Source organism: Fringilla coelebs (genome assembly GCF_963513975.1).
Source record: "Fringilla coelebs genome assembly, chromosome: 7".
NCBI lineage: Eukaryota > Metazoa > Chordata > Aves > Passeriformes > Fringillidae > Fringilla > Fringilla coelebs.
The window spans coordinates 9344293-9368199 of record NC_140035.1 but is presented as its reverse complement, the minus strand read 5'-3'; the positions used below and the strand labels follow the sequence as shown (position 1 = coordinate 9368199).

Sequence of the window (23907 nt, the reverse complement as noted above, 5' to 3'; positions counted from 1 at the left end):
CTGTGGCAAGCAGAAGAGAACAAACCACAGGCTTTTGAGCCTAGTGTGTAGAAACCTCGCATCATTTTACCTTCCTCCAGCTGATCCCTGTGCTCAGCCTGGCTCTGCCTGTCCCTTCTGCAAGTCTTCATGACCACAAGTGGCCATCACCCTCTCCAGCACCCAAATGAGACAAAAAACAAATTAATGGCAAATAAGGGATATAACCCAAGGTCCTAAAATCTGTATTATATACCTCACAGTATTCAGATCCTACAAGAGGTTCTCATTTTATATAGGAGCTGGTTCCTATCCCCTTTTTCCCCTGTTCTCTCCAGAGCACTTCAGTAAACCAGGTCTGACAGCAGCAATTCTACAGCACAGGCAACAGCTACACTAATAGCTTGGAGGAGCTGAAGTTTACAGAGCTTCCTTTACTCAAGGGAACTGCATTTTTCTAAGATTATATTATTACTTGGGCTGGTTGCTCAGTAATGCAACATCATTTCCCTTTTGGGTGGGAAAATTCTCTCCTTGTCCTCAGATGTGAATGATTTCAGCCTGAAAGGATGAACGCAGACTCTGCATGAACTGTGCCCCTTGCTGAAGCAGCAGGATGTTATATGTATAACAGCTGGGCATTAAAAAATACATGGTGATGGGTGCACACACATCAGCTGCATGTATGCAGAAAATGGTGAGAAGGAAGAGGTGCCAGATGTGACAAAACCATTTCCTCCTGAGAGGCACCCACAGACTTCATTCTTTCACCACGCCTGTGCTTGTGGCCCTCTTGCATCTCCTCTGGATGAATATCCCAGGAAATGAACCTCTCATATTTACAGAAACAGCAAATTACAATGCAAATGTTGCAAAAACTGCTCAAAGAAATAAAAATTTGAATTTGTAATCAGGTCTGCTGCCACTGAAAAATTGGATTCTGCCTTCTGTGTTCAGCCATTCAGGAAAGAGAAAAAGCCTATTGTATGACCTACATCTTCAATTGAATGTAAATAACAGGGCCTGTGGTTGGGGTATTCAGGCCTCATGACAAGCTACAGACTATGGATTTTTACACTGAGCATTTTCAAGGTAATATTCTGAACTACCAACCTTTGATTCACTCGGAGCACCTTCTGACACTCCAGCTGGTCAAACTGCCCCAGTGCTGCTTTGCACCATTTCAACAGCAGAGAGATAGCAGAGCAGGTGCCAGGATCTGGCCCTGCCTCTTTCCAGAGGAGCTCTGTGCACATCTGAGAGGATCAGCCCAGCTTTCAGCAGTGCTGTTTGTCTGCCTAGAAATATCCTGACACCCCCAGACTCCTCACCCCTCCATACCAGAGAAACCCTTTTGATACTTTGTGAGGCAGGAAAGCCAGAATCCAGAGGGTTTACACTGACTATACAACCTATCCAGCTCCAGACTATTTCTCTGGGGGTATTTTAGGGGTTGCAGCCCTGCCTGGAGCACCCCAGGTGGCTGGAATGGCACAGAGAGAGACAGAAAGACAATATTTCTGTGCTGCAAAAAGTCAGCAGGCTCAGCCACAGCTGAACCTTACCACTCTGTAGCTATCCTTATTTTGGAAAAGGCACACAGCTCCCATGGATGGGGAACCCACAGTGCCAGCCAGGAGGTTCCTCTGGCAGCAGCTCCAGAAGTGCTGCGGACGTTGGTGGTGCCTTAATCTCTACATCACAGCCCTGAAACACTATCGCTGTACTGACAGGTTTTATTGGCTTGATTAGCTTGTTATTTGAAATAGTTCTGTATTCTGCTGGGGTTGTTTTATTAGCATGGATGAATGCTTCATTAAAACCAACACAACCAGACTGATGCTACAAAGTTTCGTGTTTTACATTTTGGGTGAACAGCTATGGTCAGCAGCATGCACTCATTTTCACTATGACCACCAAAACGAACAGCCTTTCTAACCTGGCATCATAACCCTTCTGTTAAAGGAGCAAAATCCTCTGCCCCCTCTGAGAGATGTGATGGTGGAGTCAGTCTCAGCAGCTCTACATGCTCCCTGCAGATGAGCAGGATGGGGAGAATGGAGGGAGGAGGGAGCACACACAACAGTTTCAGAGTTCAGTCATGGAGAGTTTCTGACTGGCAGCCCAAAAATTGGTATCTGCAAGAGCAGGTGAAGGAAACAAGTTGTCCCAGTAACTCCACACTCCTCTAAACAGATCAGTATCTGCAACTTCTGATACTGAAAAGAATATTTGCTAAGGAATGCACCCACACACCAGCAAGGCTGGCACCAGCCCCTGCAAAAGTGGCAGCAACAGCCCATCTCTCTTGTCCCCCCAGCCATGAGAAAAACAGACAGCAAGTTAAATTATCCCTCCAAAGGGGTGGTGGCTGCTGGTTTGGGACTGGGAAATGAGACTCTGGGGGAGCCCAGCCATGGGCAGCTCTCCCCTCGCCCCTGCCCGCTCACACCTCCGCAGGCGCGGTCACTGCAGCGTCCATCAACACCCATCGCTGCGTGCTCCCTGCCAGCCAGCGCACACAGCCATCCCTCAGACCGCTCATTTGGCACTTCATATCACATCAGGTGCTTCCACAAATTGATGCAAACCCAGCTGCTCGGTGGACAACTCCTGCTACCTTCCAGGGCTTGAGATGGAGAACAGGCAGAAAAGCTGATCTCCAATCTTCCTCTGTTTCTGAAATGCCTTTTCTTCCTTCTCTTTTCTTTTTTGCTTTAAATTATGTACCCCAAAGGAGCAGAGCTAAATCCATACAACCCCAGGGAATTCATGTTCACAGTCCACCAACCAAATCCACTTAGAGCTCACAGAGGAGCGGCAAAGATGCCCGAGACAGGAAAACCCTGCAGCCTTTTGATAGCAACGCAGAGGCACAGGAGGCAATTCTTCCTTGTCCCTGCACCACGGGGGGAGGAAGCATCCTTCCTGCACCACCCACAGTCACCTGAAACTGCATAAAAGCTAGAGAGCAGCATCTTACACCTCTCTGCATCAGTGTGGCTGCAGGGAGAGCTGCGCTCTACCCCCAGGAGCCACAAAATGCATACTGCAAAATGTGAGGCAGGTTTGGAGGCAACACCATACCTTTGTGCAAACAAACATCCTCAGCATCTTCTTCCCTCGCTCCTAACTTTGCTTCTTCCTCACACAGAAAGTTTCAGACAGAAAGTTAAAAATATACATAAATAAATACAGACTGTTTACCCCTTCTAAGAGTTTTGGAAAGTTTCTCCCAGCAGCCAGCCTAAATCTCTGCTGCAACTAAAGCTGCTTCCTTCTCAGGCAATTTCACACCTCATTGCCAGGGCTCCCACCAGGGAAGCCGCATAGAAAGGTGGCACCTGCCATGGGAGAGAGGGAGCAGGGACAGAAGGACAGACACAGATGGCAGACAAGCAAATCAGCTTCTCAGGGAAATCCCATTGCCAGCGGCTCCGTGCTGTGCTGGGCACCGTGGCAGGGCACCTGTGTGGGTAGAAGTAGCAGGAAAAGGGACATGGCAGGAACAGGGAGACCCCAGCCACAGTGACTTTGTCAGGGGCCCAGTGTTACCTCTGCTGTCCCTGTGGTGTCACTGGAACTATTCCCATTTCACAGATGGGAAATCTGAAATACTGAGGACAGAGCTTGTAACCAAACCCTGACCTGACCCAGGCTGGTGGCAGACAGTGCCCTTCAGCTCACTCAGTGCCCAGGTGAAGTAGCTGCCAGAAGAGATTTCATGGAGGGATTTAATAATGCTTTAACTTTACTGTCACCAGCTTTCTTGCTTCCTACTTCACCTATTTTTTTCTCCTGTGTTACTCTCCTTGGGTTCAGACCGTATTATAAACACAGGCTAAAGCCATCTGTCCTCATCTCTCAGCAGACAATCCCACAGAGGGTCTGGCAGGGAGGGTGGCAGATGCAGGCTGAGGCACAAGCCGGCCAGAAAGGCAGTGAGGCTGCGAGGGCAGCCCTGCTCCCTTGCCCCACGCTTTGTGAGAGACTCAAAAGCCCCAATTCTACACCCACTGCCTCACCATCTGCTCACTAAGCCCTGCCTGAGGAAGGGCTTCTGCCACCCAGCCCCAGACTGTTGCAAAGGGAGATGTAATCTTCATTTCCTGGCAGTGCCAGGGTGATGGGTTCACAAGAAATGGTGAACCCGCTTCAAGCAAGTGTTTTCAAAGGTGGAAAATGCCTCCGAGGGGCAGGAACAGCGGTGACACCAACAGGGATTGCTCAGGAGTCTGCAGCTCAACCCGAGGGTGATTCAGGAGATCCCCCAGCCTGCTGCTGTGACACCAGACAATTCCCTTGACTGACAGGCACAGAGCTGGCGCTAACAGCGAGTGAATCGCAGCTGTCAGGACCCAGCGTAATTCATGATGCTGTTTGCTGGGGAGCCAGCTACTGCTGGGCTATTTATCACTCCTTCACGGCATGCCCTGCTCCTTCTGGCTGTGGCTGACATAATTCACAAGCACCTGTAGCTGCTGAGCCCTGGCTGCACGGAGCAAAGCCTCCACCCCCGAGCTGGCCAGCCAGGCACCGGTGGGCTGACAAATGGCTTTTCCAGCATGTGGATAGATAGTTCGAGCTTTTCAGACTCTTAACAAAGGAAATGCATTCCTCTACTGACTCTCAGGAGTCATCAAGGTCACAGGAAAAGATGACAGACTGAAAGCTGAGATGAAATTAAATATTTTTTTCTGTCCACTGAGAAATCTGCACAGCTTTCAACAAATAATAGGTGAGCAGTTTGCTGGCAAGTTGCAGATTTTATCTTCACAAGGTTGGTAGCAGGTAAGACAGCATTATTCTCTCCCAGTTTGGAGGGCAAACTGATACTTGGAGTGGCACAAAGAAGTAGCTGAGCTGGGAACAGACCCAAATCTCCTTCATTTCCATGCAGTATCCTAGTCACAAAGCTGCTCTCACAAGCACTGCTAGTTAGGAGCTTTCTAATCCACTGCAGGCTACATTCCAGCTGATATCCCTAGCTATACATTGGTCTAGGGTGGATACATCCTACAGAGGCACGCCTTGGGTTTGTGAAGAAAATGAAAATGTTATAAATGTACTTTGTCACATTTCCTGAAATTTTACAGCTCCATGCAACTAAACTTAACTCCAAGTTCCAAAGCACAATATTCTCTCCTCATCAGAAATTAAAAGATAAAATTTGACAGTCCAGCTCAGGGAGGCAATGAATCCTAAAACCCACTTAAAACCTACGCAGGATTAATTTGACATATTGGATTCCTTCTACCACCTGCAGACACTCAGTGCTTTCCAAACTCATTGAGAATTAGTCATCCTTAGAGCTATGTGCCTTCTTTGGTAAGTAAGTGAGCCAGTTTACTGAATGACACTTGAAACATCCCTGCTTGTTCTGGGAAAAATAAGATTTATCCTGTGCTGAAACCAAATTCAGCACAATCCGTAAAGCACGATAATAGCACTATAGATGTGGCATGCAAGGAAGAATTCGACTCTATACGTGACTAATCTGACAGTCTGTAGGCGACTAGAAAAAGAGGGTATTTACAGAGAGCTGATAGCATCTGTGCCCACACCTGATAGGGGTCAGTACCTAAGGAGAGATGAGAGCATTGCTGGAGACGAGCAGGAGGCAACCCCGACCCTGCAGACCACCTACAGGAGCCCCCCGTTTCCCACCTGGATGGGTAGACACATGTGGACAGTACTCCTGGTGCCCCCCAAAACCTTTCTCAAGTTCTTCAGTGAAGTTTCCACCGCTCGCCTTCCAGTCAGTCCGCACAGCTACAACGTGTTTACACTTTCCCACCCACCATTCCCATCCCAAACCTTCACCCACTGAAGCAGCTGCCTGTAGGACGATGAGCTGGGCAAGGTTAAAAAGGAAAAGGAACCGGGGGGGGGAGTGTTACCCTTCTCAGCTGAATCAGCTCTGGCTGATGTCGGGATGCTCAGCAGCCCACAGCCGCGATGCCGTGGGGAGAGCGCGGGGTCCCGCGCCACGAGAGACCCGCACGATGCGGACCCCGCGCACTCTCCGGCCGCTGCCGGGACGAAATCCCGTCCCTACCCTTCTGCCCATGCCCATCGCGGGGCACTCACCCGGGCTGCCGGCGTGTCCCGCGGCGGGAAGCGAGGAAGGGCGGCCGAGACGGTTTCGGGACGGAGGAGGAGGAGGGGGAGGCGGAGGAAGACGCCGTGGGGAAGCGAGGGGCAGCGACCCGGCCGGTGGGACCGGGACCAGCCCCAAGCCCAGCAGCAGCAGCAGGGTGCAGGCTGCCGGCATGGCGCTGGGGGTGGATGGAAGGGGAGCCGGGGAAGGGGGGGGCAGTGGGGTGGTTGTTCACATACCCGGAGCGGGGCAATGAATAACCACGTAAATAGCGATTTTTAATGAATTCCCCATGCCCCCCCCTCGGGGCGGCGCCTTAAAAGTGCGGGGTGCCCATAGCGGAGGGAGTGAGGGGGGGGCCCGGCCAGCAGCGGCAGCAGCCTGCGGCCAAGTGCCGGCGCCCGAAAGTAAAAGGGCAGGCGGCGGAGGCTCCTCCTCGAGCCTGACATCACCCAGCCGCGGCTCGGCTCGGCTCGGCATGGCCCGACTCCCCACGGCCCCCCCCACCCCGGCCCGGCCCGGCCCCCAGCGGCCGCCCCCTCCCGCCCCGCGCAGCCGTCGGGCCGCCCGCTCCCTCACCCGGCTGGCTGCGGCATCACCAGGAGTATTAGCAGTAGTAGTAATAATAATAATAACGCTTCTTTTTACTTTATTTTTCCTGCTGCATCTCCCAGCCGCGCCGGGCGAGCGTGACCTCCCTGCCTGCCGCCGCGGCCGTCGCGGAGATGCCCCGGTTCGGTTCCGCGGGTAAATGCCCCGGCTCGGTTCCGCGGGTAAATGCCTCGGTTAAATGCCCGGTTCGGTTCCGCGGGTAAACGCGGGCAGCGCGCAGGGCCCGCGCCCCGCGCAGCGGCACCCGGCGGGCACGGCCGGGCCACCCCCCTCCCGCACTGCATAGCCCCGGACCTAAATCCCATCACAATCGAGTCCTTGACAAGTAACTTCAGCTCTTTTCTTGGTTATAAAGCTGACTCCCTTTTGAACGCCAGCAGCAGCGTTTGAGGGTACAGTTTCTGGCAGTGGTGAATTTCCCAGGCCGGGCTGTACGGGAGGCAAAGGATTTCCCTTCATTGTTCTGAAATTCCCCTTCATAATTTCACGCTCCTAGTTCTGGGAGAGAGCACGCTGCAGAGCAGTGGGTTGGGCTTTGCCGGGGCTATCGGCGTCCCGATGCGCCAGGTTTAGGGTCCCCTGAGCTGTCCCTCTCCAGGGAGCACAAGCTCGTCCTGGCCCACCTCTTCCCTCGAGTCTTTCCTGGGCCCTACACTTTTCCCTCGAGCTGCTTCAGAATCAGACCTAATTTCCACAAGCCAAGCAGAACCCGACCTTCCGAAGGGGAGGGTGGCTGGTGACAACTCACCGCGTCCGGACGGCTGCAGCCTCGAACGACCCCGGGGTCCGATCCACAGCCCCCCGCTGCCTGCTTTGCTCTTCACCAAAAGCAGAAGTCGGTGGCTGACGTACACAAACTCTCCGGGAAGCCTCTTTCCACCCAAGAGGTGGCACTGATGAGCCCACACCAGCCCTCGAGGGCCTTGGCTTTACCCCACAGGACTCGCTCTCCTCTCCCCTGGGCTTCTCTCTCCACGTGCCAATGTTTTTTCCCTCACCTTCCCACACTTCACCATGAAGCGTGGGAAGGTGAGGGAACACACTCAGAAATCCTCATTCTGCTATTTGAATAATCATGGATAAAAGCCCTGGGAAAGGCCACCTCTGAGGCATCCCTCTGTCAATCCATGCTCTAGTCTACTCCCTACAGCTTTTGCCATCTTCTTGCTTCAAATTTGCCTAAACCCAAAGAACAAGTCAAGGCTGGTAAGTTTTAAATATGAAGGACAAACCAATCATGATTATGCTTTAGTCATGCAGGTAAGCACCCCAGTCCTGGCAAATGGAGTGACCCAGAAGCCACGGGCAACACCAAGGTGCCTGATCTAAAGAGGACATTTTTAGGCCTCTTCATTCTGTGTCCAGGTATTTGCACATTCTGTATGGAATAGATGTGCAAAACAAAGCTTCTGTCTTGATCAGACAAGAGAGACCAATGCACAGCTAAAGCTCAGAGGAAGAGCTGTGAAGTATTTTGATATTTTGGAAGATAGCACAGGTATTGCAATGCAGCAGCTCAGACACTTGGGGATATCTTTCTACATGAAATGCACGACTCCACACTACCAATTCCTAAGATAGAAAGTAATAAATATGATTATTTAGAAAGTTTTGTTAGTCCCTGGAAAGAAACACTTGCCAACCAGCAAATCTGACACTTTTAACTGTGCAATGCAGGTAAGGCAGCAGGGCCACAGAAACCTCTCTGAGGCCAAGGATGCATCCCCAGGGCTGCAGGGGCCAAATGAAAGCCAAACTTTGCCCTGACATGAAATGGATGCTCTCCTGTCCACTCACTCTCATGCCTGAGGGCCCTAATACTGAGTCTAGAGCTCACACCCTTTCCCCTGCCTTTTCCCAGGGACTTCCCTAGCATCTAAGCCACACAGCAGCTCCCCACTCTTACTGCATCCTTCCAAGCTGTAAATCCAACAAGCAGGAAGCACAGTATCAAATGCTTTTCCAAAAGGGTCTCAATAAATTCTTCCTACTGTTTCACTCAACAGGCCCACGGAGAGCCGTAGCAGACAAATGCAAACCAAACACTCCTGCAGGAGCAGCCCGTGTGGAATGGCTCCATCTCACCCTTCCCTCCCCCTGGTGCCCCCGCAGCACAGCCCACCCTGCAGTGCCACTGGCCAGGAAAGCAGGGAAGGCTGAATTAACCCGCTCTGGGCAGGGGGAACGGGGGAGCTGATGTCCTCCCAAAATCTGCCATTCAACCTGCCTGACCTGCTGCATTTCTGCAGCAGACAGGGCGCTTGTGACCAGGGCAGGGTGACCATGAGGGGCGTGTGCCCCAGAGCAGAGCCAGCAGCAGGAAACGCTGCCCGAGGGCCCCGTGCTCCCCTTGGATCAGCCACATCCTGGCTGGGACAGGAATGCCACTGCAGCCTCTGGAGCCCATGGCAGAGGTGAGCTGCCTTCACCAGCCCCAGCAAAGGCCTCACAGTGGGAACCCGTGGGCCTAAACCAGTACTCACCATCAGAAAATAATCTCCCTGCTCTCTCCATCGTGGCTCCATGAGCAGCATATTATTTACAAGCACCTGGAAAGGAAACACCGACATTCAGGCAGTTTCAGACTTCCTAAATGCAGTCCCTTCCCCCACAGGTGTCTGATTTGTCAAGGTTTAGTGGCTGTAAATCTAAAGCTACTGTGTTTTCCTGCCATCTTATTTTTTATTCCTACCTTCAGGGTTTCGTAGGGAATATAAGGAGTCAATTTATGACTGATATTTTTGAGCTCCAGTTTCAACAGCCACGTGAAAACAACAGAGAAAAAACCCTCACTTTGTTGGTTTTTATTCAAAAAATACTTTTTTACCCCTTGGAGCCTCAGAGGACAGTGTGGAGGGGATCTCAACCCTGCCACCCGTGTGATGAGTTTGACACCCTACTTGTGGGCTGGCAAAGAAGCTTCAGTGGTGGGAGAAGGAAGAACTGCAGCAGGATGATGGTGGCTGTGTGGAGCAGAAGCTCTCAGTGAAGGCCACCAGCACTTGGCTTTTCCCCATGTGGTGCTGGAGTTGTTTATCCCCATGGCACAACCGCACGCTCCGCTGCAGCATCCTGCTGATGCTGCTCCCAGGGCAGCTCCAGGCTGAGGGCTGCTCCCCACCCTCCTTGTAACAGGAGATTTAAATGCATGAAATCATGTCTGAGGAGCCAGATGGGCCAGGCAAAGCCTGATGTCGAGCAATGCCACAGCATCCTCCTGAAAGAGGCTGCGACCTCAAACGCCTCCCCAAATCACGTACAGAACACTTAGCACTTACGTCTGAAAGCAAGCAGCACATTCCACACACAACAAAGGAGTTAAAAACAAGCAAACAAACAACCTCATCAACACAGGAAGCCTCTAACAAAGCTGTATATAAAACATGATTGATACTGATTAATTGAAACCTGCCCATCATCTTTTTTGGGGGAGGAAAAACAGGGTGTGTTTTTATTTCACCTTGATTTCCATTTTCCAGGTTGAGGGGCTAGAGACGTGACAAAATTTGCTGGTTTCTACATTGTTTTGGTCTGAAATCCCAAAAAACCACAAGAATCTCTGCAGAAGAGGCATCTCTGTAGCACTTTGGGAGGATTACAGTGACCAGTCCCTTCCCTCTGATTCCATAGGAACCCTTCACAGCACAGCCAGTGTCATGAAACTCCTGCAACTCCCTTGAAACTCATCCCAGATCTGTCCAAAACTTGGATCAGGCTCATAAACCTCAGACAAGTTTTAAGCTGATGATGAATTAAGGTACAAAGGGAATATTTTCTCCTCCTGGAATTTGTTATTAAAAGCCCTGAGTTTCCAAAGTGGACAAATAGTTCCTAACTGAGTAATTAATTACCTTCGCATCTCCTCTTGATGCCACAAGCCATCCATTAATGGACACCAATCATCCAAAAGGCACTTAATACGTGACCATTATTCCTGAAATTTTGGGGGTGGTGGTATTTTATTGATTTATTTTAACAAAAACTGCTTGCCTCGTACCTCCACTGGAAGCAGCTTGTTCCAGGTATTTGACATTTGGAGGTCAGGATGGATACGGGTCTTGTGATCTCTCTTCATTCCTCACAGAAAAATGCACAACTTGAAATGATGTTGCATTTTGAATCCAGTCACTGGAAAAAAAAAATCCCTTCTTTTCTGGGGGGAAAAAAATAAACCAGCCATCCAAATCTATCTGGGAAGAAGCAATTCTAAATTTCTTATTTATTTCTTTCAGGACCTTTTTCCGCCAGCTCTGGTTTGGAGCACGCCCAGATATTCTGGAGCTGAGCTAAACACTTCAGAGCAGTGCCCTTAAATCTGGAAAGAAGCCCCCAGTGAAATTTAGAAGGCACACTTGGATCCAATAAAGTTTCAGGTGTGCTCCTCTGTCACTAAATTTCTGGGAGCACCCATGGTTCTGTTTGCTCTTACATAAGGAGGGCAAATCCTAGGTATTGGGGGATATGAGCATAAAAATCCTGTGGAAAAAGCCATGAAGAACAGAGAGGAAAGGAGCCTCTCCTGTGCTGTATGGGCTTTAAAGTGATTTATTTTTAGCCTGCAGTTTGCAGCTAGAGCCTCTCATCCGTAGCTTTTAAGGCCGTTACCGCTGAGGTCTCACCTTGTCTTAGGTTTAAGGGATGCTGTGCCAAATCTGGGTTGCAGCAAGACACCACTGCAGAACATAACAAGTCTGTTATATTCCGCTTTCATACAGAGCTAACAAATTTATAGGTTGTCTACAAAATCTCCTCTCTTTTATCCCTGTAATTACCTTCTCTAAAATCCACCAGGCAAGGGCAATAATTCAAATAACTTCAATTTCCCACTAACCTAAATGTTAATCCTAGGCTGGCTCTTGTGCTTCAGCAAATCTCTTCTGACCTTGCAGGTGTAAGTATGATGCTGTTTAAGAAACTCTGCCTGTCTGAATCTAAATCTGAGCCCCATGGGTGAGACCAAGCCGCCTCATAAGGCACAGAAAGCCCCCTGTGCCTTGGTTCAGTCATGCACACAAGCATCATTTCATACTGTCACCCTTCTTTGCTGCTCCAATGGTGTGGTCACAACCATCACACAACCATGGCAGGTGTGTGATATTTTGGCCACCATACACAGCAATAATCATCAAAGGAAACTCAAGGCTCATCAAGAGAAGCCAAGAGGAGAGTGAAAAATAAGACAAGTTTCAGCTAAGATATGGATTTAATGAGTTTGATTCTCCCTGTGCAGACTCCTGATGGGACACAGATCCAGGTTGATGACAATTTATACCAAGTGAGGAACTGTCTCTTAACGCAAATATCACAACAAAAACTCACTTTGCTTCTGCCCATTCTTCTGACTATTTGTTCTGGAACTTTTTTGAGGCAGAAAATTCCAATTTCTGGACCCACTTAGTGCTAAGGGATCATAAATGCAGCATGAGCTTCCAGGCAGTACTGCAAGGCAAGTAATAAAATATTTATCCCCACCCGCCTTCTGTGCTTGTATGCTCTGCAAAGGAAACCATCAAAAATGGAGCCACCAATTTACAGCTTCAAAAGGAACCAAACTGTGCACCATATCCACATCTCTCTCAAAAACAAATGTTTTCACACCTTGACCCAGAAACCCCTGGAACAGTGTGCTCTGCAGAGCATTCCCTCCACTGCCAGCTCTCAAGAGCAGCAATACCATCCAGTGCTGATGCCAGGACCACAGCTGCCTTTCTGCAGACACACCAAGGCACACCCCATCCCTGCACCCAGAGCCCTCCAGGTGTCCCCTCCCCAGGCCCCTGCATGGCACAGCACAGTGCCCTTCCCTGGCAGCCAGCAGAAGCTTGGCCAGCACACAAACACAACTAGAACGTTTCCAGAGGATGCTCAGGTGCAAAGGGCTGCTGGACGGTGGTGGCAGGAGAAGGGGACAGCTGCTGCACACTTAGCTGAAAGCAAAGCTGGGGGACCTCCTCTCACTACTGCTAGACCAAGGGCCCATCACATCCCAGTTTTGGGGACAAGCAGTGTTGAAGAAGCAAACACTCTCCACCAGATCATCTGGTTTCAACCAGTGCAGCTCCTCAGCAAGGAAGAGGAGTTGCACAGTTACAGAGCCAAGGACCTTCCCCACCCTCCCTCTCTGGATCTCCTAACTCATGTCTTATTTTGAGAAGGGAATTGTTTAGTAGCCAACAAAGAAGCTACCTAGGAATTTCTGCCTAGTAATGTCTTCATGCCATGCTCTGGGGTTTTCTTTTGTTCAAGCTACAGGGAAATGTGGAGCTGAGCAATCCTTGGCTTGGGAGGAAAGGGACCACACTTGTGACTGGACTCAGTGAAATACAAGATTTTACAGTAATGGCGTTAGGGTCAGGTGTGAAACCGTAACACAGCACCAAGCAGCTTGCCAGCAGTGGGGCAGCACCAAGTGCCACCATCATATTACCTGGGAAAGTCCCCTTGCCCAGGACTTTGCTCCTGGGAAGCTGAGAAGCCTCAGAGAAAAATGAAGACAATAATTATCTGATTTGCTTCTCCTGTGTTTTGCTGCTTTGAAATGTGGTTGGAGGTTGTCTATCCAACATGTTAATTGTTTTGACTTAATGACCAATCACAGTCGGGCTGTGTCGGACTCTGAGGAGAGAGCCACGAGTTTTTCATTATTATCTTTTAGCCTTCTGTAAGTAGCCTTTCCCTATTCTTTAGTATGGTTTAGTATAGCATTCTTTTATATAATATAGATCATAAAATAATGAATTAGCCTTCTGATATCAATGGAGTCAGATGCATCATTCCTCCCTCCGATGGGAGTCTCAGAAAATACCACAACCAAGGAGTGTTTGACGTTTGCACAACAGGGGTATCTGCCAAGGTTAAGGATGCCACAAGCACAGGGAGGGCCCTCTGGAGCCACTGGCTCCAGGAGAAGCTTCAACATGGGCCCAAAATCCACACAGCAGATCCAGATCCTTTGGAAACCAACAGCAGGAGGCAGGCAGGAAGGAATCCTGGAAAGGTATTTCCAACACTGGGTGACTGATTTGAGGTGGGTCAGAGCAGGTCACACAAACACAACTTTCCTCTTGCCTCTGCTGAGATAATTAAAGTTAAAAGCACTTAGTCAAAGGCCTGCAACCTTGAAAAATGAACACACTTTCTGCAGTGCGCCAAGGTGTCTTTTCCCCATGTCAGCAGAAAGCCTCCTGTGCCTCCTTCTGTCAGAAAAAAGAAAGAACCAAGGCTGCAGCTGGCCAGGCCATGGGATGGGACTCTCCTCACCCAGCAACACCAGGGCACTTAGCACTGGCAAGTGGAATGGTGCTCAAAGGCATTGAGAGTGCCCACAGAAAGGATGGAGAGGAGTTCCTGGTGTCTCAGGCTTTTATTGCACAGAAGGAAAAATAAATAATCTAAAGGCTGAAATTATCAGAGATGAAACAAAGTGAAAGGCAGTGATTTCCCCCTCCTCATAATGTAAGAACTGATGTGTGGTGCTGGGGGTAAATTTATTTTGCTGAAGCAATTCTGAACCATCTGTCCCTTCAGCCAGGAGATGCTTTAAGTGGGCCCAGCTATTTCATCAGGTATCAGCTCTCACATCAGAAGGGATGTGGGAAATAACTATGAACAGCTTCTAAGACATAATTTCACAGTTTTACAGAAGAGGTCATTATCCTGCATTACTGCACTTCAATGTGCGATTTCAGTTGAGAATATACTTCATAATCTTCTCGTACTTGCCACTGATTCTGGCCTATTGTCTAATGTCTTAAAATACTTTCTAAGACCTTGGTAATTGAAATGCTGAGGTAGAAAATTACTGTATTACAAGCAGAGAAATTCATGCCTAGAGGAGAAGTGAATTGACCTGGAAGGTCGCATCCATCCGTGGCACAGCTGGGAGTGGGGCACTGGCTCCTGCTGCCAAGGCCACTGCTCCCAGGCAGAGTGTCCCCAGTCACCCAGAGGACATCTGAAATGGGGAGTTGCAAGCTTTTAGAGCAGCAACCTTTTTTAGAACTCAATAGGGCTTATCATTGAATTCCTTAGAAGGGTTATACTGTCTGCAGTAACTCATCACTTCCCAGACTGGCCCTTTCATTTCCATCTTCTCCTCTCAGTTTGGGTAAGGTTTGAAGCCCAGCAATGCTGTAGTTTGCATAAACAAACAAGCCTCAAATACATAAATAGCAATTCACATCCTTTGTGCGTACGTTCAAGTATTTCAAAAGGCACCCGTGGCAGCCATTAGCACTTCTAAATGCTTTTTGAAGTAATGGATTGATTTTGTGTGTGTGTGTGTCTCCTTCACTGGAACTGGCTCCCAAATTCCTCTCTGCTGATGAGCGAGGACTGGTGGTAGCGGTCCCGCGAGGCGAAGTCTGCGTTCTCCTCGGTGAGCTGCCTGGTCTCCATGCCAACTGTTGCAAAGGATGGAGTCACCACGATCTGCTCCTTGGGACTTGGCCTTCTCCTGCAAACAGAGAAGCAGAGGTGCCTGCATCACCCCACGTTTGTTATCCATCACCAGCCGTGCTCTTGGCCGTGCCAACAAGGCAAGGTGAATCCAGAAGAGGCTAAATCCTTCCCGGTGCCCCTTGGAGGCACAGAGTTAACCTGAGAGCATTTTATTTCTTAGAAGGCACAAAAGAAATGTTCTCCCTTTTCCCAAATATACACTGCAAAATAAATGTTTTTATAAAAAATGGGTTTCCTCTTTGGATATTGGCTATGTCAACACCTTCCACACCAAGCAAGAGAAGGAGCACAAACCATTTCTAATTAAAAATATCCCTTTTATGGTTTCCTAAGCAATAAAAAAAAATTTAACAATTTTTGTAACTATTATATAAACAGGAGATTTTCCTGCAGTTTCTTCATCCCAGAAGCTGATGTTAAGAAAACCTTATTGGCATTTTTAAATCAAAACTAAGATAAATATAGCACTGACTAAGACTTCATCAAGCACCTAAGAGCCTTAGAGGTGTCAAGAACCCTTGGCTGCCTCCAGCTCCCTTGCAGTTTAATGGGATTTGTTCTTTTTCTCCAATTCATTAAAATATTTTGACTGGATTTCAGGAAATCAAGACTCAGAACAAAACCTCTAAGTTACTTCAATGCAATTTTTTGCAGCACAACACAGATGGGTTCAAAATGACCTGACTCCCAATCACAGCCCAAGGTGTCTTTGTGCCAGTAAGAGCAGGAGCCCTGGCACTAGGACAAGGTGACCAAGCTGGCTGGCTGACCCAGACATTGCATTCTTTGAGAGGAGAAAACCAGGATCAGTTTCTCCCTTGGGCACTCACCAGATCTCCCCTCAGCCTTTCTTGGCAGAGTCTCTGCTCATCGATTGCACTGACCAAAGAACCAAGGACTTTGTTGGTCTGGTAACCCAAAGATAAAATCCCCCTGTGACAACAGCACCTCTCCACATGAGAGGCAGGGATAGTTTCTCCTTTCCACGTGTGGTCATTCTCCATGAAGCCCCACACCTCAACTGGACTCCCACAGGGATTTCTGACAACAGGCAGGAGACACAACTGAGACACACCAAAGGACAGCTGGGAGGAAAGTGCTGTTCTGTCATCACAGAGGCACTGAGCTAAAGTGACCAGCCACAAATCTGCCTGGGGTGGGAGCACACAGAGCTGCCCAGGGTGTGAAGGAGCAGGGTCTGGCTCACTGTGCCATGAGTAATTCTGGCAGCATTTCTGCATGCCCCACATACCCTGTTCCCAGTCTTAACTCCTCACCCTTGGCTTGGGCTCGTGTCACCAGTGCAGCAGATGTTGTGCCAGGGGATAAGGGACAATCCCTTACTCAGAATGAGATATACAGAAAAGGTATGTGGTGGTGCATCCCACTCCCCCTGCCCCTGGGGCTGCACTGGGATCTGAGAAATGCTTGTTAGGCTCAGCCTTGACAAACAGCACCTGGGCTCAGCTCCTCCTGGGCTTATCAGAAACACTGTCTGCTCCAGGGAACTAATGCTGACAGCTCCTGGTTTTTAATGAATATCCTCAGAAACTTATTTTTCTTGCATGAGTAGCAACCCAAGTGGAACAACCTTTTTGTTATAGAGCATTCAAAGAAAGTTACCAACAAAAATTGTGGCCAGGATGGAAAATTACTATGACCAAGCCAACTCTCTTGCTGCAGTGTAAGCAGCAGTCCAGAGTGAGACCCTTTCAGCTCTCCTGGCCCACAGTGCTGGGACCAGCACCTCCCTCTGAGTGGGGCAGTGAACTCTCAAGTCTGCTGTACTTGGAGGACCATCACCAAACACCGATGGGAGAGCCTGTGCTGATTCCCCCACTCTTCAAATTTCAACCCTTTACCTGCTGAGAAGATGCAAAGGCATCATAATTCCATAAGAACCTTTTGTTAAATGGTTTAAATTAAGGTATAAATTAAGTGCTGTTCAGTCTAAGGCCTCCCAAGGGACCTCGGAGAGATCCCTCACCCCTGGCTTCTCTCCCCAGCCACCCCTGCACACCAAAAGCTTGTGGTCATGTTATAGGAACTGTGGGCAGAGACAGGACCTGGCAAGACAGACCAGTGTGCCTAATTGCCTGGGCTTTCAATTATTTTGAAGGAGCCAGGAAATTGGCACATACAATGCATGGCAGCTCGTGTTGCACAGTCCTCACTACGGCGTTCACTCACCCCAACAAAAAAGAAACCCAACAGACTGAGGAACTCAAAGCCCACTGCTCAGAGGCAGAGGTGCTCATAAGCTGCTACAGGAAACCCAACGTGATCGAATTAATAATTAATGGCATCAAATAAGTTTAACAAAACTAGTTAATAACCAACCAAAAAAACCCCTCAAGGTCATCTGGTAATCAAAACCCCAAGACAGTGCTACTGCAGTCCCATGCAAACTCAATACTGAATGGTTCCTTCACCAAAGGCCCTGTTTATCATATTTGCCCCAAAGTTATTGCGGTTCCCCCGCCCCAGATTTCCTCTCTGAAACTTGAACACAGTGTGCCCATTCCATCCCTACCAGAGGAATTTGCTTTTGGTGAATGATGGGTGGAAGAGAAGGAGTCTCCAATTTCTCATTTCCTTGCAGATTTCCCAGTTCAACCTGAGCCACAGATTTTGAGCACAGAACTTTTGGGCTAAGATAAAACTTTAGGCACCAAGATAGAGTTATCAGCTGACATTCTCACACACAAAGCAGAGGAAACTCCTGCTTCCCCACATAGCCAACCATATGCCAGGCTAATGGGAGCAAGCAGCCCTTTTTACAATTCAGCAAGAATAACCCTGAGTATGCAAGAAGGGGCAGAAAGACTGCTTAAGGAAATAAGCAAGGCAATTCTTCCAGCCCTCTCTGTGCTCATTAGTGGGTCATGGGAACAAGGAGCAGTGGGTTGGTCACTGCCAAGTGACTGGTACCAACCTGCATGAAGAGATCAAAACCGACTTAATCCAGCCAAAGAAACTGAAATTTGCTGCTGCTCCTACGGAGAAAAGGCACAAGAAGTCAGTATGCTGCTAATTCTCTCATAATAGCATTACACCACTGAATTTTTTTGCCTAAAATCTCAAGCCAGCACACTTTGGTAGCCTGCAGTACCCAAAGATTTTGTGATAGTGAGGACATTCCTGCAGTCTTCCTACATGCTGTGGCTTTTAAACAACTGTCCAGGTATGAGCCCAGATTTCCTATGGAGAACAGCTATGTGTTCCCAGCCCAACAGCTTTTAAACTCCAGTAAAGCTTGGGCAAAGCACAGACACCCACCACACTGCCTTTCACTCCCTGGCCTGCAAAAGCCATTCCCACTGCAGGGATGGGGAGACAGGAGGAGCCATCCAGCCAGGGTGGCTGTGGTCTCACCAATGATTTCCTCTTGTCTGACCCCACAGAGAGCTGCCTTAGCTTATTACACCAACACTGATTTATTTTCTGATTTCTCAGTAGAGTTGGTTTCCTGCAGGGGCAGGGAAGTGCCAGAGCTGGAAGCAAAAGCAGCAGGAGAAGTTTATGGTGAGGGACAGAGAGAACCAAGCGCTGTCAGTGTCTGCTGGATTTGGCTTAGGCTGCTGGGAAGGAAGAGAGAGAAGGGATGTGTCATCCACAGGGCATTTCTCCTCCCAAGGTCTTCATCTAGCCCCTAATCCAGAGCTTCTCTCAGGCCAGTGTCTCCCAGCCTTTCCAGACAGAAGGGCTGTTTGATCCTTTGAAGAACAAACTCACAGATCATCAGAGCCTTGTGACCACAAAATAACATACCCTCGCAGCCAAGTAAAAATCAGGCTGAATTTTGAGCATTCACTTCTAACGTTTTCAATGCCATGCATTGTTTCACTGTATGCATGAGAATGCACGTGGAAAAGAAACCAAGAAAAAAATGTCTAATCGTGCTGCTATTTGTCAGATCAGCATCCAAAACCCTCTGCACACTGACAGAGAAATTCTTATTAAAGTAATTTTTGAAAAATATTTCAAAATCAGATTACAGAGATATAATACAGTGAGTATACAAAGGCAAAAAAGACTCCAACACCTGAAAACATTATTTTTGCTTTGTTTGATATATGGGAGCCATAAACGACTTGATTATTTATTTCAAAAGATACAAATTAGCATCTACTATCCAAAATCTCAGCTCTTTTCTACTATCCCCTACAGATACATAGAAATGAAATCACTCAAGAGTAGAAAAAGAACAGCTGAGCAATGTTTGGAAAGTGGCGATTAGTTTTTGGTTTCTCATCATGTGCATTTCTGAAATCTAGTACATACTTACCTACTGCCTAATAATCTTTCACCTAAATGAACCCAGGTAGATATTTCTGCAGATGTTGCCTATGAATTCATATTTCATACGTGATTTTTCTCATCCTGGACAAAAAGCTGCACTCAGCTATGCACCTCACACACCTGCTGATGGATGGATGGATGGATGGATGGATGGATGGATGGATGGATGGATGGATGGATGGATGGATGGATGGATGGATGGAGGGATGGATATACCCATGAGCAGGTGAGGATGCCCACACCATGTCCCTTCAGAGACACAGAGCACTGCAAACCCCCCACTGGCCTTGCCAAGGAGCTGTGGGCTCTCATGAGCTGCGTGCTGAATGTGCTCCACTGTTTGATTTAGAACTGGTTTAAGCCGATCATGTGCACAGATCTCTCTAATGCCCTCTGCCTTAAAGAATTTTCCCAGATTATGTTCCCAACATATTCAACGTGTTTAGCTCTGGAATCAAAAGGCTCTCTTGTTCCACAGTTATGAATGCTGAGATTTGATGAGACACTCATCATAATTCCCATTTTCCTTAAACTTCTCTCAGGTGGGTTTAGATTGATTTGGTTTAATAAACCTTATTTATGGCAGATTTTTCTCATTGCTGGGATACATTTACAAAATGCCACCCCATCAAATCTTAGTATCTGGTTTTGCCATTTGAAGCATGATATAATAAAGCAACAAGTACCATGTTCAAACTATCACACCAATGCTAGTTTCTGTTAGAATCTAACAGAAAATTAAAGACTCAGAGAGAAAATGTATTAAAATAGCAATGAAACAAATTGTCATCGTTCACTGTGCCACCCACTTATTAAACACAAGAGTCTCAATTCCTAATGAAGTTATATTAAATTTTAATGAATTTTTAGGCAGGTTTAATAGTACAGAGAAAAGAACTCACCAAGAGGGAGTCCTGGGCTGACTTGGCCAATGTAGAAATACAGGATGACTGCTGCTCCCAGGCTGACCAGGGTGTAGATCCACTGAATGACAAACATTATGATGAGGGACACAATTGCCTGTTGGAAAGACACAGTTTGGGGTTACCCCAGAGTCTGGGAGGTCAGACCATGTGGACAGTCAAAGCTCAGGTTTCCATGTCACAGCCAGCCTCGTTTGGTCTCACTTAAAAGGAGGGAGAGCACAGGTTAACAGTGTCACCTTCAGCAGCAAGGAGGTAGCTCCAGTGAGCTACCCTGACTCCCAGGGGCAGTCTGGGTCTCTGCCTGGGCTTCTCCAAGAGAAGTATCCAGAGGCTCATCAGCTCAGAAGGAGATTTGGCTCAAGTTGCATACAAACAGGGGCAGAGGTAGCGTCTCCATGGGAGATGGAGTGTGGAACAGCAAGGGGCAGCGCACAAAGAAAGAGCTAAAATGGTCCCAGCTGACACAAGTGAAACTCAAAGAGAGGGGGCAGAGGGGAGAGGAGCCAGGATGAGTAAACAAATCTAATTTTTGCTCTTGTGATTTTATTTTGCATTGTCAATCCCATCCCAGCTCTGTTGCAACCTCCTCCCAAGCCTGATTATTGACGGAAAACCAAGTTTGCTTTTATGAGCGCATCCATCATCTCCATAAGCAAATTCCCCCGCAGAGGGAGAGAGCTGATGGCTCTGCCATGACATGCACTTGGGAGCCACAACAGAAACAAGCCCAGAGATGGCATCAGCACACAACCTCCTGAAGATGCCATCCTAAAGAGGGGCCACCACTCCCAGCCCACCCCTGGTGCTGCAGCCCAGTGGGACCCCTCACCAGGAGCTGGCTGCTGGCAGCAGCAGGGGGGAATTTGAAAAACAGGTGTCCAACTCCATCTGAGGATTAAACTAACGGGGTTTTCTGGGTTGTTTGAGTGGGTTTGTTACATTTTATGCACAGCTATGAAATCCTCATCCATGCAGCAAAGCCATATGGCTCATTCATTATGCATATCTGACCCTTTCCTCATCATCTGCCCAATAATCCATCTTCCCAAGATAAATTTAAGTGTCTTAAACTTCTCAGCAACTTGAGGCAGAAGCTACTTAAATGTTATTTAAAGTAACATGCTGTAGAAATGCTCTCCTTTTCTCCCTCAAAAGATGGAATTTCATAGCTGGGCTGCTGGTATCAGGAAGTCAGCTCTAATGAAACCCCACCCCAAGCTTGCAGAAACTGGCCCATGAATAAAAGCAACACAGCTTTGAAGTTTGTGTCTCAGTCCATTACACAGCAAGAAAAAGCAGACTGGCACACACAAGAGGGACACTGATTATTTTTTTTCCCCATGCATCCATGCATCTTTAAAGTCCTAAGACTCCAGACTTTTAATTTGTACTTTTGAGTTGGGTCAGAGCTTGTTTGTTTGTTTGTTTGTTTGGGGTTTTTCCTATGGTTATTTAATTTAATATGCCATTGGCTTTCCCTGAATTTGAACTGCTGAATTCATGGTATTTAGTTCAGGTGACCTGGAATACGAGGATGAAAAGCCATTATTTAAGGTGCTGGAGTACTTACACTGCAGGATGTGATAAATGTCCTTCTGTTTTCTACTATCACAAAACACTGCTCAAAATAAAAGAAAATTACTTACACCAGCAAAGGAAATCCAGTGACTGAAAAATCTGGAGTAGAAGGATTCTGGTTTTTGCTGAATTCCCAGTTCTGGATTTTGTTGCTTTACAGATGATTCTAAAGAAAATGAAAAAAAAATTAGAAAGGTGCTATAATGTGGGATTTTTCCCTCTATTTTACATTACCAGATTCCAGGAACAAAAGCAAATATTCTAGCTGACAGCTGGTATGATAGAGTTAAACCAAAACCTCCAAAATGAAAACTGAAAAGAAGTGCAAGGAAAAAAATCCAAAAGTTGCCAGCTCTGCTACTAAGTCCATTTGAAGGCTGCATCTGTCTATCTCTGCCTCAGTTTCACAATTTGTGAAATAAGAAAAATAATACTTTTCTCCCTCAGAGGGGTTTAGGAAGCTTAACTGACTAATGCTGATGAAACACTACAGCACTGGGAATGACAAACTCCACACACACGTGCTGTGTCAAATACATCACCAACAAATTTAGATCTCCTATGGTTGCTGAGTTGCAGACTCCACCTGTTTTGTGGGAACCACTGCACTAAGATAGCCTGAGTTTTAGAGTCACAGGGCTCCAACCCTCCTACCCCACACCAGGATGAAGTAAATCCCAAGATACACCTAAACCCTTTTTAATGTACAGCATTCAGCATGCCTGTGAAGAATTATGAGTATATCGTAAACAGCCCAACACTAAATTTAGTCCTGCCTCCTTTCCTGTGATTAATCTTCTGTAGGAAATTGCATTGGAACTTCTCCTGTGATGCATTGCAATGAACTCTACCCTCACCTGGAATAAATGATATTATTGCCATGAATCACTGAATGACAGCCCCATATAAAGCTCGTTTCATGCCAGCCTTCAGGAAAGCACAGGGAGGACCAAGGTTATAAACAATTTCCTCTGAACAGGGAGATGTCCATCTCCTGCAGCCCTTACCTTCTCCCCCTGGGCCAGGGAGCATCATCACTTCACTGCAGGGCTCTTCCCTCTGCTCCAGCCTCCTGGGTATGTGCTGGGCATCTGCAGGGGGCGATGAGCCCAGACCTGCATCCCACTGACCACCCTGCTCATCCAGGTCCTGCTGCCTCCCACGGGGCTCCGTGGGCTCATCCCAGCTGTTCTGAGCCAGGGGAGCATCGTGGTGGAGATCCAGGAGAAAGCTGTCTTGTAATGTCTGCTTGGCTGGCTTCTTCACCTTCTTTTGCTTGCCCTTTTGGGTTAAATTCTCAGCTCCTTCTTTTTTGCAAGTACTTGGCTCACTGAGGAATGGTTTAAAAAGCTGGTCCATGTCTTTTTTGAATTCCAGCAAGGTGCCATTTGATCTGCTTTGGATTACCCCATCTGCTGCACGGCTGGGGGGCTTGTTGAAAATTAAAGGCTGGGAAGAGTGAGCAGGTCTAGCAGTTCCCATCTGGGTCTCCTCAGGTTTCTGCTGAATGTTGTAGCTCAAGGATATTGAGAAATAGGAATAGTCCACAGCAATATAAGTCAGCATGAAGTTGATGGTGACTATGGGAGCTAGAACATTCACTTGCCCAATGAAGACAAAAGCCATGGTGATGAGACTTGTTAAGCAAATCGCAGCCACTGGAGTCTTGTTGGGGCCTTTCTAGCTCATAAATGAAACAAAATTATGTTTAAATTAATAACCATGAAACTTGCCACGAGGATTCCCCACTTGCTCAGCTGCTCCATGTGGTTAGCTGGGCTGTCTGCAGTACCCCCCTGGTCATGAAATACATGCATGTGCAAACAGAGGCTCACAGGCCTAAAGAATTAAAGAACAGACTGGAAGCCAAAAGCTGTGGAGCTCCCACTTCATCCCTAAGCCTTATTCAAGCTTTGTCTTTGGTAAATTCATCCACTCTCACTCGTATCT

At 47.9% G+C, this 23907-nt stretch overlaps 2 protein-coding genes across 7 annotated transcripts in view; both read right to left on the bottom strand.

Moving 5' to 3' along the window:
* HEG1 (heart development protein with EGF like domains 1) overlaps positions 1-6407 on the bottom strand; it is a 50541-nt gene extending 44134 nt beyond the window's left edge. For all 6 annotated transcript variants that reach the window (XM_084209652.1, XM_084209653.1, XM_084209656.1 and 3 more), the window contains exon 1: positions 6070-6407. In XM_084209652.1, coding sequence (XP_084065778.1) covers positions 6070-6253 — 184 coding nt within the window. In that variant the 5' untranslated portion in view covers positions 6254-6407. The remainder of the gene's footprint in view (positions 1-6069) is intronic.
* Positions 6408-14980: 8573 nt separating this feature from the next.
* SLC12A8 (solute carrier family 12 member 8) overlaps positions 14981-23907 on the bottom strand; it is a gene marked incomplete at both ends in the record, with an annotated part of 45358 nt that continues 36431 nt past the window's right edge. The window contains 5 exons of the mRNA XM_084209027.1: positions 14981-15146; positions 18087-18147; positions 20356-20473; positions 22026-22123; positions 22965-23637. Of these exons, the coding sequence (XP_084065153.1) occupies positions 14981-15146; positions 18087-18147; positions 20356-20473; positions 22026-22123; positions 22965-23637 (1116 nt within the window). The remainder of the gene's footprint in view (positions 15147-18086; positions 18148-20355; positions 20474-22025; positions 22124-22964; positions 23638-23907) is intronic.